General features: G+C 34.2%; 1 protein-coding gene across 4 annotated transcripts in view; it reads left to right on the top strand.

Annotated features, from left to right (window-relative positions):
• The first annotated feature begins 47 nt into the window (after window positions 1-47).
• The window catches only part of MTTP (microsomal triglyceride transfer protein), a 57553-nt gene continuing 44300 nt past the window's right edge, over window positions 48-13300 (top strand). The window contains exon 1 of one of the 4 annotated variants that reach the window (XM_055296187.2): window positions 48-156. In XM_055296187.2, coding sequence (XP_055152162.2) covers window positions 90-156 — 67 coding nt within the window. In that variant the 5' untranslated portion in view covers window positions 48-89. Of the gene's footprint in view, window positions 157-10745; window positions 10908-12554; window positions 12634-13300 lie in introns of those variants that run through there. The other 3 variants (XM_055296188.2, XM_055296190.2, XM_055296189.2) reach the window with 3 other exon arrangements.

Genomic DNA, 13300 nt, shown 5'->3' with positions numbered 1-13300 from the left:
ATTTCGAACCCGCAATGGCAGAAAGGGGAGGGGTTTATGCGGGGCGGGGTCTGGAGTTAGGGTTTTGGGAGTGGGAGGTAGTTACAGTGATGTCTGTTTTTTCCCGTTCAAGAATTAAGTGTGTACCTGCAGACGTGTATTCGTTCATATGTTCTTGTGAGGGTTGGATGAAGGAATTAAGATAGTCCCACTGTTAAAAATGCAAAACAACGAAGAAAGGCTTCTAATTTTTCTGTGTTGAAAATGAGAGAAAAGCATCTCTTCCCTATATTATTCTTAATTTATACAGAAAATTACCGTATCACATGATTTTACATAACTCAAGTGGAAAATTAAATTCAAAAAGTGAGTCAGATTCACAATAAACTGCATTTAAATTTAGAGTCTGTAAGGCTTTTTTATGGCTGAAGTAAAACAGCCATAGCTTTACTCTTTATTCATTCCTTGAGCTATTTTTCCTATGCTGTTTTGCAAAACATCAGATGACATTTCATTGTTTATAATACTTGACCTTATATAATCTTTTTGCTATATATAGACCATGTCAACTGAGAGAGAAATGAAATACAATCTCGTAGATTGTCGTTTTCTATTTAGTTTTTTTCTCCTCTACTTCTAATAGGTGATTATTGCAGAATTTGAAGATAAGAATGAGGTTTGCATCTTTGAATAGAAGACTGGCTTCTCATATAGAAAGAATTTTCAAGTAAATTATCCTTGATGCTTAAAGATATTTGGACATGTTTAAAGGCTTCAGTGAATAGAAAATTAAATCCAGAATTTGAGGTTCTCTAAAAGAGCCGAAATTTCTTTGACCTAAATTTAGTTACAAAACTAAAGTCACTCTTGCCATAAGCCTTTAAATTTTACTTGAAACACTGTGTCAGCTATAACACTGTTGTGAGTCCCTCTTCTGTTTCTTCCTCATCTCAAACCTAAAAGATCTTTGTTAACTGAGCACTAGCAAAAAAGTCTGGATCCACTTCTGATCTGTTAGTAGGGCATCTTTTTTCAGCTGCCTCCATATGAGGGCAAAGAGTAGCTGGGGGAGGATTAGTAATTGGATATGTAGCCCTTCACATGTAGGTCATTAAATTCAGGCTGGCAAAGTGATGTGCCAAGTCTTTCCACAGCTGTTCAGTTGCTCCTATGGGATCTGTTTTATAAATAATTATACAGTTTTTTCAGAGTTAATACCTGGCATCCTTAGATATTTTAAACAAAGTTTTGAAGCAAAAAAAAAAAAAAAAAGCTTCATATTCTAATAATGAAGCCAATAAATTTTCTTTTGACATAGACATTTAACTTTGTAGTCATTTGGTGCAAAATTTAAAATGATTCTATTATTAATCCAAAGTAAGCACCAAAAGAGCACCAGCAAAAGCCAATTTAACAAAAAATTGAAACATATAGAAAGTTTAATAAGGTGAAATCATGTGAAACAATAGTTTCATTGATTTGTAAAATTTATGTGTTTATTTGACACACGTATCGAGTTCTATGTGTTTTGCGTTAGTATTGGTGATACAGAAATGACTAAATCATGCTCTCTGTGCTTAAGGAGTCCTTAATCTAATAGGGGAGCCAGCAGTAAATAAATACCATACAACATGTACTTGAAATGCTTGTACTTTGAAAGAAGCAACTAAATGCTCCTTCAGGCAGAGGACATAGTTTTGGGGATTAAATAATTTTGTTTCATCTTGGAAAGTAAGTAGGAGTTGTACAGGTGTCAGAAAAGTAAAAAAGTTTAAGATATTGGGAACAGTGAAAGCAAAGACCTAAGTGTGTCATAGTTTTGCACATGACTGAAAAGCTGTGGATAGAATGAGGAAGAAGGAGCAGATAATAACCCTAAGGGCTTCTCTAACTTGGACAACTGTAGGAATGCAATAACATTAACCGGGTCATGTAGGGAATACTGGAAGAAAAATAGGTTTTGAGGCCGGGCGTGGTGGCTCACGCCTGTAATCCCAGCACTTTGGGAGGCCGAGGCGGGCAGATCACGAGGTCAGGAGATCAAGGCCATCCTGGCTAAAACGGTGAAACCCCGTCTCTACTAAAAATACAAAAAATTAGCCGGGCATGGTGGCAGGTGCCTGTAGTCCCAGTTACTCGGGAGGCTGAGGCAGGAGAATGGCGTGAACCCGGGAGGCGGAGCTTGCAGTGAGGCGAGATCGTGCCACTGCACTCCAGCCTGGGTGACAGAGCGATACTCCGTCTCAAAAAAAAGGAAAAAAAAATAAGAAAGAAAAATAGGTTTTGAAAAAATAGTTTTGTTTTAAAATACGTGGATTCTGGGGAGTCTGCAGGACATCTGAGTAGAAACAGATTTTAAAAAGAATGAGCACATACTTGTAGTTTCAGCCAATATAAGAGGTTGGACTCAAAGAGATACTACTCCATGGGTTACAAATGCATAATATCTATGGGGACTGGAAGGTAGCAAATGAGAGAAGCGTCTAGAAGGAAAATATCACAAACCCGAGAGTGCATTTCCTCTTTAATCAGGGTACAAGTTCCAGGAGAGAATATGGGCCTATTGGCACCAGATCTCATTTTTTTAAGAACAGCCATAAATATGAAATCTGGTTTTAAAGTGTTGGCAGCTATTTTGTTTGTTTTAAAATACTGAGCAGACTAAATAAAATATGTCTATGGGCTATATTCAGACAGTTGGCAACCAGTTTGTTAAATTGGGCCCTAGTTTGTAGAATAAGAAGGAGGCTACAGACAGAACTAGAACTTTAGGACATAAAAATACAGTAATAACTATGATTGTGAACCCCTCCATAAGTTTGATTTCAAAACATTGGGCAATCGTTACAAATTCCATTATTTTAAGCTTAATTCTGATTTTAAGTCTTAGGATGCTCCTCAGCTAGTTGGGAGTGAGGAGATGTGGAAATGGAATAACACTTGTGAGTACTTTAATTTCAGGCTAGGAAAGCCAAAAAGAAACCCATTTTTAAACATGACTTGAAAGGTAGCTACAAGGAAGAACTGACCACTTATCTATAATCATTTCAACCTGTATTTTGACTGACTCCAAAAGTACAGAAAAAAAAGTTTAAAATGTATTTGTACATTTACATACTTATACATACATATTACTCGTATCCTGCCAAGTAATATATGAATATTGAAGACTCTGGGAAGGTGATTAGACAGGCAGTGTAGTCTGTGAACTTCCTGAATCTCCTCATAAAAACAGGTAAAGCATCTAGGATAGACAATAACAACAATCCCAAAAGATAGCTATAACATAACTGGGTGAAAAGGAATCCCTAAAACCTCAAAATATGAACAGGAAGGAGCAAACCCAACTTAATATCAGCAACTGTGTAGGAGGGAATGGTGGGAAAACAACAGATCATCTGAAGACCCTCAGAATGGGAAGGCCCCAAAACTGCCAACAAATAATCACTAAAACACGGAGGAAACCAATGTGAGGTCGGCGTCAAAACTGGCAGGTTGTTCAGCAGACTCTAAACTCAGCTAAGTGTAAAGGAATGAGCAGGAGGGTCTGAAGCTGCTGGAGGGATGTGAGGCCTGTAAATTCTCGAAACCAACAAACTGGAGTTCTGTTCTTGAACATAGCCCAAAACTAGGGAGAAACTGCTGAAAGTAGAATCCAAATTGAACAGGACAGAGGCAATAGGGGCCAACAAAAAAGCAGATGCATATAAAAGTGGGAGAGTAGAGAGGAGACAGATCTCAGAAAATATAAAGACACATGTGTGTCATTTTATGAAATATTAGAAAAGGAACCTCTAGAGCCATGAAACTGGAAAAGATATTCTACCCAATCCTCCCTCTTAAAAATACAGAATAACTTAGTTAGCCTAAAAATATACCACGGAAAAGGATCATGGTTGAATTTCATTTAAAGTTGCTATAATAGAAAAGAGAATATGAAGCAAAAAAAAAGTGGATGAAAACTATAATGCAATATTTCAAAACAGCAAGTTTTAAATAATAGAAAATATTTAAGAACCACATAAAAATGAAAATGATTCAAAAATGAATATTTGAAGATGAATAACAGAACTCAGACAATAATAAGAAACATAGAAAGCACACACATATATTCACCATTGTACTGGAAGTTCTAACCAGTGCAATAAGATTTAAAAAGAAAATAAAAGGAAGGAAGAAATAAAACCGTTTGTGGATGACTGAATGTCTGTCTAGAAAATCCCCAAAATATACCAAAATGACCCTCACTAAACTAATAAGCAATTATAGTAAGGTCACATGATATAAGGTTAACATGCAAAAGTCAATTGCCTTTCTATATAGCAGCAGTGCAGAACTGGAACTTGAAATTAAAAAGAAACAACCTCTCCAAAATGAAATAGGTATAAATCTAACAAAATTTGAGCAGAATCTACATGAAGAAGTTGCAAAACTCTGATGAACGAAGTCAAAGAAGATCTAAATAAATGGAGAGATGTGTGTTCATAGATTGAAAGACTTGATGCTGTAAAAATGAGCACACCTAGTGTCCAGATCTTGGTTTCTAGTACAGTTCTTCAGTAAAGGAAACCGGAGATTCTTGGAGAAATGACTGATTCTAAGATTGGACTAAAAATGCACAAGATGAGCTGGGAGCATCTTGCGGTGCCAGATAATAAGGAGATGCTAAAAACCAAAACGAGAACCCAAACAAAACACATTTATGGGGTATGTCAAAGGAACACCAGGCCAACTGAAGGAACTCACAGTGGCTAAAGATAGAACAATTGTAGCAACAAAGAAGGATTCAACCTTAACCCAAAGTATAAATTACATATCCACAAGTCCTTATTGATATAGTGATTAAATAAATCAATGGGAAATTAAAGACAAATTTCCCATGTGGAGGAATTCAAATAATTTATGTAGCTACTCCACCCTCAAGGAGGAAGAACATAACTCCTCACTCCATAAATGTGGGATGTACATAGCGTTTCCTTCCAAAGAGTGCACTATGAAAAAAAGGGTGAAGAAAAACAATTAACTTTACAATGGAGAAATCTGACAACACTGCTGAGCCAGGTGATCAAAGTCAAGGTAAATAGAGATAAATCATGTTGATATTATGTACCTCTGATGTAATGTGGTATCAAGAAAATAGCACTTTACCTCTGTGGTCTTCCTCCTCCAAACTTACAACCTCAGTCAAATGAGAAAAATATCACAAAAATTCACTAGAGGAGTATCTTGCGAAGTCTCTGACCATTTCTCCTCAGAGCTATTACAGCCAAGGGGAGCCTAAAGATACTTGAGAACTAAATGTAATGTACCCTGGATGGGAGATTGGAAAAGAAAAAAAGAATTAGGTAAAAACAAAAGTAACCTAAATAAAGTATGAATTTTAGTTAATAATATATTAATATTGGTTTATTAATAATAAATCAACTACACTAATGTAGATATTCACAGTAGAAGTAACTGTGCAGGCTATATGGGAAACCTTTGTATTATTTTAGCAATTTTTCTGTAAATCTAAAACTGTTATAAACAATAAACCTATTTTAAAGTAACATATACATTATAGAATGTGAGAAAATATAATGGCAAAAAAGAAAATGCAAGCACAAACTATATTCCATCTCTCAGAGATAGTAATTATTAAAGTGTTCAGTGAATATTGTTCTAATCCTTTTTCTGTGCTCATATGTATGTATATTGTTTAAACAAGAATCTCAAACCATATCTACATCTGCTGTTTAGCAGACTGCTTCCTTCACTTACTAAGATATGGTAAATATACTATATTTACATGTTTACATATTTACATATACCAAACTATACAAAATACACACTTATATAGTATTATTTTAAAATGGCTTCATGGAATTCTGTCGAATTGATACATCATAATTTATTGAACTAATTTTTGTCATCAAACAAACATGGTATCCAAATTTTCACTATACCATGAAGTTCCTTGTGACACCATTTTTAATGGGTTTTTTTGTGCACTTTATGCTCATCTCCACAAGACACTATTATTAAGAGCCAGTGTGTTTCTCCACCATACTTTCTTTGCTCTTCATCCCTTCTTGCATCTCAGATTTTATCTGGGGTCAATTTTTTTCTAACTGAAGCAGGTTTTTAAAGATGTCATTTGGAGGACTCCTTTATTTGTAAATTTTCAGTTTTCATTTTTCTGGAAAATCAAGTTTATACTTAAAATACATATTTACAGAATATGTATAGTATACTAAATTCACAAGTATTTGCTCTCAGCACATTGAAGACAACATTCTAATGTCTCCTAATTTTCATTGATACTGTTAATAATTTAGTAATTGTCTGCTTCTCTTTCTCCTTGAAAATAATCTGTCCTCTCTATCTAGTTCCTTTAAATATCTTCTCTCTCTCTTTGATATTCTGCAGTTTAATTATGATGTGTCTACTTGTGTGTATGTATGTTTTAAAAATTATCCTGCTTAAGACTTATTGAGCCTCGTGAATCTGTGGATTGGTATCTGTAATAGGCAGACAATGGCTCCCCAAAGATGTTAAATGTTTTAATCTCCAGAACCTGTGATATTCTAAGTTAAGGTTGTAGATGAAATCAAAGTTACCAATCCACAGACCTCAGGGGAAAAAGATTATCCTGGATTATTTAGGCAGGCCCAGTATAATCACAAGGATTCATAAAACGGAAGAGGGAGACAGAAGAGATGGTCAGAGTGATATGAAGTAAAAAGGATTCAGCTTACTCTTCCTGGATTTGTAAATGGAGGAAGGGACCATGAGTCAAGGAATGCAGGTAGCTTCTAGAAGCTAGAAAAGGTAAGGAAACAGATTCTCCCCTAAAGCCTCCAGAAAGGGATACACCTGCCAATACTTTCATTTTATCCCAGTGAGACCAGTGTTAGACTTCTGATCTCCAAGAGTGTAAGACAATAAATTTGCTGTTTTAAGCCACTGAGTTTTGTGGTAATTTGTTATGGTAGCTATGGAGAACTGATACAGTGCCTTTCAATAGTTCTTGGAAGTTCTTCAAATATATTCCCCAAATATTGCCTTTGTCCCACTCACTCTATCCTCTATATCTCTTGACCTCTGTTTAACATTTTTTATTTTCTTATTTTGGTAATTATTTAAAACAATTGGCTTCTGGTTCCACTTCAAATAAATTCACAATTTTTATGCCTAGATATTAAGAATTAGTTCATAAATGTAATTGGTTGCATCGTATATACTTTAAAAGGAAAATTGCATTTATGCTTGGATATTATTTTATTTTAGGTTTTGAAATTTCTTTTTTTAAATGTCCAATAAATTTATTCTGATCAAAATTAAAATCTTATTGTATTTACAGTAGTCTACTAAAAGAGTTTCCATCAATTCTCTCCTTTAAATGCTAGCAATTCAGTTTTGTGTGGTCAAAGATAATTTAGAATCCTTTTATGGTAACTGATATGATACAAAGGATTTTTTTGGTTGTTGTCAAGTTTGTATGTGCGTATGTATGTATAGGGGGTAGAAAATTTGGTTAATGACTATTTTGGAAAAATGAATGTTCTTTTTGGAGTCTTAGATTCCCAGTGTTTCAAACCAGGTTTGCTTTTGATAAGGAATTCAATGAATCTTTATTTTCTTGTAGAGAATTTTAAAACAATATCTTTCAAAATATTGTATGTATTCCTATATAATTTTGCCTTGAAATAAAAAATGTCATCACATTAAGAATATTTTTAACTTAAGAAATTTTTTCAAGATTCTTTCAAAATGCTAACTCCCTCATTGATTTGAAAATACTTTTAGATTTTAAACTATTATGACCATGTAGGGATAACTTAAAGTGTCCTTCTAAATTTTTTTTTCATTAATGTCATACTTCTTTCTAAGAACAAAGTGTTTCAATGTTATAAACACACTGTTTTTTCACATAGCTTTCATACATCCTGACTTTCTATATCTGGTAGAGTAATACATTTCCTTCCAACCTTTAGTGGGGTGAAGTTCATTTGTCTTCTAATCTAAGAAAATACGTTAACTCCTGACAACCTCTGACACTCAACAGAAACACAACTGTACTTTGGAATTAATTATCCGCTTTTATTTCATAGTCTCCTTTTTTATCAATGCAAATGGAAGTATAGCAAATATTTCACAGTGTCATGTACTTCCAAAGGAATTTCATTGCAATAGCATTGTTTTGAAATGTATCATTTGATTTTGATCTATCATAGATCAACTTTTACCCCTGTATGTTCAGCCTGAATGTCTAACCACAAATTCACAAAAATCAAAGGCTCTGTTAGTTTTCATACAAAATTGTGATGACTTATTATGAAGACAGTCCCAATTAACAATTGCATGTCATCTGTAAGAAATCAATTTTTTTCTCACTTCCCACCTGTAATTTTTTTTAAGCAAAGAAGAATACTTGGGTCTAGGTTTCAAGGTTTATTTTTCTATAGTCCTAAAATCACTTCAGTAAATTAATCTGAGACTCATTTTTCTAATATGTCAAATGACTGTTGTAAGGATTACTATAAAAATGTAAGGTGATTAACAAAAGTATGTAATTGTTCCATAAATGGCAGCTCTGGTTTTTTTTACTGTGCTTTGCTTCTGCCCTGCTTCACATGTCATGTAAAATAGCTGGGGAGTTTTAGGAGGTAGTGCTCACATACTTGCCCAGTGTTGGCTGTGCTTGATCAACAGTAACAGAAGAGAATACTTCTTCGATACACAGAGTTTACTGAATTTGGAAAGGCTTTGGCATTCTTATGTCATCTGCAATGAAACAATCTCAAGAAGTCTTTTCTAAAATGTCCTTGTAAAAAAATAAGTTATAAGTTTATATTTTATAAAAGGATGATGTTATTTATAACCAGCAGAAGCAGCCTTATTTGAACATCTTATGTTGAAATCGCTACTTAATACAGTGACTCATAGGAGCTTTCTAGTGGAAATCAAATGCTTAAATGAAATAGAATTTAGCTTGTTAGGCAATAGTGATACGTCTTTTATTGATTGGACTCTGGAAAACACTTGACAACGAATAGTACTTTACCCGAAGGACAGGAATCATGCACCACATAGTCTAACCACAAACATTAAAATTCTTGTAACTGTAAGCCTCAAATGAAAATACATAAGGACAGCTCTCATACAATCAAATACAATACAAACTAGCTTTTAATATGTAAGTAAAGTTCAAGTAACTATAATGATTTTATATCCCTATGTATGTGTTACAGAAATTGTGGAAAACTGTAGAAATCTATTCAAATGGAAAGTAACAAAGCACTTTCACATTGCCTTGTATTCAAAATCCCTACTCTTCATAAAAACTTACATTTCTTTAACAAAGTTACTTTTCTGTTTAACTCCTGGAAAACTTCGTATTTATAACTTAAGGCGGTTTCTCCAACCAAACAATTTAGTTTTGCTAGGTACTATAGCTATATTTTTATACAAAATTTGCGATAGCAAATGAAATTCTAATCCCAATAGAAGATAAGAACAAACAGTTTCCATGTTTCGATCTTCATATAAAGATATAATTCAAGGGGAAATATGCTTAACTTCGTAGATTTTTACGTTTTAAATTGCATTGTGTCTGTATCAAGTCTACTATCTTTTACCTAGATTATCTGGAAGATTTAAGCTCAAGGTTAAGGTTTGAGAAAAGGGTTTTGAGAATGACCAGGGTAGATTTAAGAATTCATTTTATACTAAAATATGGCCATAAATATTTTTAAATACATTCAAATAGCCCTTTGCTAGCACATTTTTCCCTTCTTTGCCAAAACATTCCCACATGCAGCCTAAGTCACCTCATTTTAGTAGGTTTAGCAGGTTTAGCAGGCTTTATGTGCTCTAGTAGGGTTAGTAGGTTTTGTTCATATCAGGTCTCTCTCATGGGAGTTTCCAGGGACAAGGATTGCTTCAGTTAGTATGGCCTTAGCCATACTAGGGTATTTGCTTTAATTCTACAGAAGTTTTCTAATTAATATTCTGTAGCAAAAGAACTAAGATCAGGAATTCCCCCTCTTAATCTCTTCCTAGAAATGAGATTCAGAAAGGACAGGATTGCATCCAGACTGTTTGGGGACTCAGACAAATGTGTGTTGTCACACACACAAATAAAGGTCTACTATGAAATACTCGATTGGCTTGCTAGTGTGCTAACGACAGACAATCCTGATTTGCTCCAACCTCATACAGTTTCACACATAAGGACAATCATCTGTGTTTCATGAAAGTCTATCTACTTTAACATTATTTTGAAGTGATTGGTGGTGGTATGACTTAACAGTTTAAATTTAAATCCTAAAATTCAGTGTGAGTTTTTTATAATAGCATACAAGTAGTATAAAAATTCAAAGATGTCCATACAAGAAATATTAAAATTTGGTTAGGTTTAGCTGAGTTTGAGAATCCTTACTACCCTCCCACATAGTATTGTAATGTGAATATAGGCAGTTACTATTACAGGCATAATGATGATTATGTATTAAGCAGAAAGAAGTATCACCACCAGTATTTTTCTTTGAATGCCCCTCAGTACTTCTGCATTTATAGGATGGTAGACTGGTTTGGTTTAGCTCTCAAAAGTGAAAACATTTAAAGTTTCCTCATTGGGTAAAAAAAATTTAAAAAGAGTGAGAGACTGAAAACTGCAGCCCACCTACGTTTAATCATTAATAGTGAGCCCTTCAGTGAACTTAGGTCCTGATTTTAGAGTTTGGAATCTGACCTTTCCTCAAAGATAAACATGATTGTTGCAGGTTCTGAAGAGGGTCACTCCCTCACTGGCTGCCATTGAAAGAGTCCACTTCTCAGTGATTCCTAGCTGGGCACTGGATGCAGTTGAGGGTCGCTGGTCAATATGATTCTTCTTGCTGTGCTTTTTCTCTGCTTCATTTCCTCATATTCAGCTTCTGTTAAAGGTGAGTTTGTGTTGCCTTTTGCTAAACTTTAATCTCCATCTTTGGGGTTGGAGGTGGATACGTGCGTTTGTGTTTGCGTGAGTGAATAGTGAAAGTTTCTAACTAAACTATCTTCAAAACCATGTAACTTTGGAATGTTTGTGAAAGTATGGCTGAGTTGAAATGAAAACCAAATTCAAATCCCTACAAACATTAAAAATAGATAATTCTTTTAGTTTCAGTTCTTCAGACCGGTGTGTTCTTGCTTCAATTTCTCATTCATGGTCTGTTTTTAAAAGAAGGAAAAAAGATACCCACTATTGTTACCTGCTGCTGTTGGTCACACTGAATGCAGCTCCTTCATTTGAATTGTAAATGAGGATTTTTTTAAAAAAAGCTCAGTTCTTAAATTTTCTTTTAGTTGCTTAGCAATGTGATCTCAAGAACGATTAGACCCAATGAAAAAGGCATTTGATTTGCCAAAGAATTATGAATGAAATGGCACAACATGTATTTAATTCTGTTACAATTCAAAAATGATAGAATTCATAGTGAATTTAAAAAATTAAATTTCCTGATGTAAATTTAAGAAATAAGACATTATCTTTGGAAAAATAATGTTGCTGCTTACAGTTTCCATTTTAAGATGAAATTAATTTTAAAAATACGTATGAATTAATACCATTGAAAAGGCAAGAGAAAAAACAAACATTTTATGAGGAATGGTTTAATAAAACTGTTGTGAAGTGTATTAATATAGAATCTTGCTTCAAATCAGCTAGATTATAAACATCGGTTTTCCAAATGCTGCATTACGTAAAATGATCACTTTTTAGTTTCTTAAGAAGACACACTGTTAAAACCAGTTGATATAACAACTTAGCATTATAGGGACCAATTTTAAAACCATGTACTCTAAGTAATTGATAGAAAACAATTCACCTATAAACTTCTAAAACCTGTTAGGGATAAATGTGGCTTTTGATGTTAAAGTAAAGTTTGCCTCAGGATTTTTTGTGTAGAAAATTTCCACATGAGTAATAAAAACTAATCTTCATTATTGGAGCAATAGAGGGCTAAATTTAAACCGGTTCACCTAAGCAAATCACACTGTAGGTTCTTGAACTAAAGAAAATATTTTCACCAATTTCTAAATGTTTACTATTTAAACATACAGTTCTTACTTGGACAAAAGAATTTTTTTAATGAGAAAAAGATTTATAAATTATATCTGACTGAGAGTGTTATATAGAGAACCTACTGTTTCATCTGCCAAATAAACTGTTGAGTAGTCAAAATACGTGTGATTTAAATACCCTAATATCAAACCTAATACCATAAGTATTTTGAGAAAAATAATTGAGACATGGTACTTATCATGAGCTTCTCCTGTTTTCCCGTTTTATAAACTAGAAAATTGGGCGACCTCATGTTTTCAAATGTACTTATAGAAGATTTAAATATACACATACACTAGACAATGGGAAATGGCATAAATGAGAAAATGTGGTTTAGAATATTATAGGTAGCTACAGTTTATTGTGTATAAGCTTAGTAGTAAATCTATGTTTTTAAAGCTTGAAACATATATAATTTAGGGGCCACTTTTGAGAAAAGATTACAAAAATATCTTACTATTGCAAAGGTTACTGAAAAAGATATGGCATGTGGATACATTGCTAGTATCCTCTTCTGGAGTCTTTGGAAGGATCCTGGGCAAGAGAGCTTAAGCTTCATTAGCATTATGGTACGTTGCTTATGCTGATACCATAAATTAAAGGTGTACGACTTGAGAGCTTCTTTACCTAGATGGAATAACTTTTTGCATTATGGCACCATGATTTAATTATAGATTCTTTGCTCTTGTAACAACTGACATTAGTTAGCAAACAACTTGTGAAGAGTTTACCTTAAAATCAGTCCATTTAAAATTTGGGGATCCCATGCCTCATTGCCTCAAAACTCATCTCTAAATTACCAAGGCAACCGTTTGGTAAATCCTCAGATCTAGGTGGATGTTAAGGGCAGGTTAGAATCTAAAGAAAATTGAGGCCGGGTGTGGTGGCTCATGCCTGTAATCCCAGCACTTTGGGAGGGTGAGGTGGGTGGATTGCTTGAGCTCAGGAGTTCAAGACCAGCCTGGCCAACAAGGCAAAACCCTATCTCTACAAAAATATAAAAATTAACTGGGCTTAGTGGTGTGAGTCTGTGGTCCCAACTACTCAGAAGGCTGAGATGGGAGGATCACTTGAGCCTGGAGACGAAGGTTGCAGTGAACCGAGATCCCACAACTGCACTCCGGCCTGGGTGACAGAGTGAGACCCCGTCTCAAAAAAAAAAAGAAAAAGTAAAGAAAGAAGAAGAAACTTTCTCTGCCTTTCTCTGCTTGTTAACTGGTGTAGTCCTAGAGCCTT

This window comes from Symphalangus syndactylus, chromosome 10 (assembly GCF_028878055.3).
Source record: "Symphalangus syndactylus isolate Jambi chromosome 10, NHGRI_mSymSyn1-v2.1_pri, whole genome shotgun sequence".
Lineage (NCBI taxonomy): Eukaryota > Metazoa > Chordata > Mammalia > Primates > Hylobatidae > Symphalangus > Symphalangus syndactylus.
The sequence above is the reverse complement of the archived record's forward strand: the minus strand, read 5'-3'. Positions and strand labels throughout refer to the sequence as shown.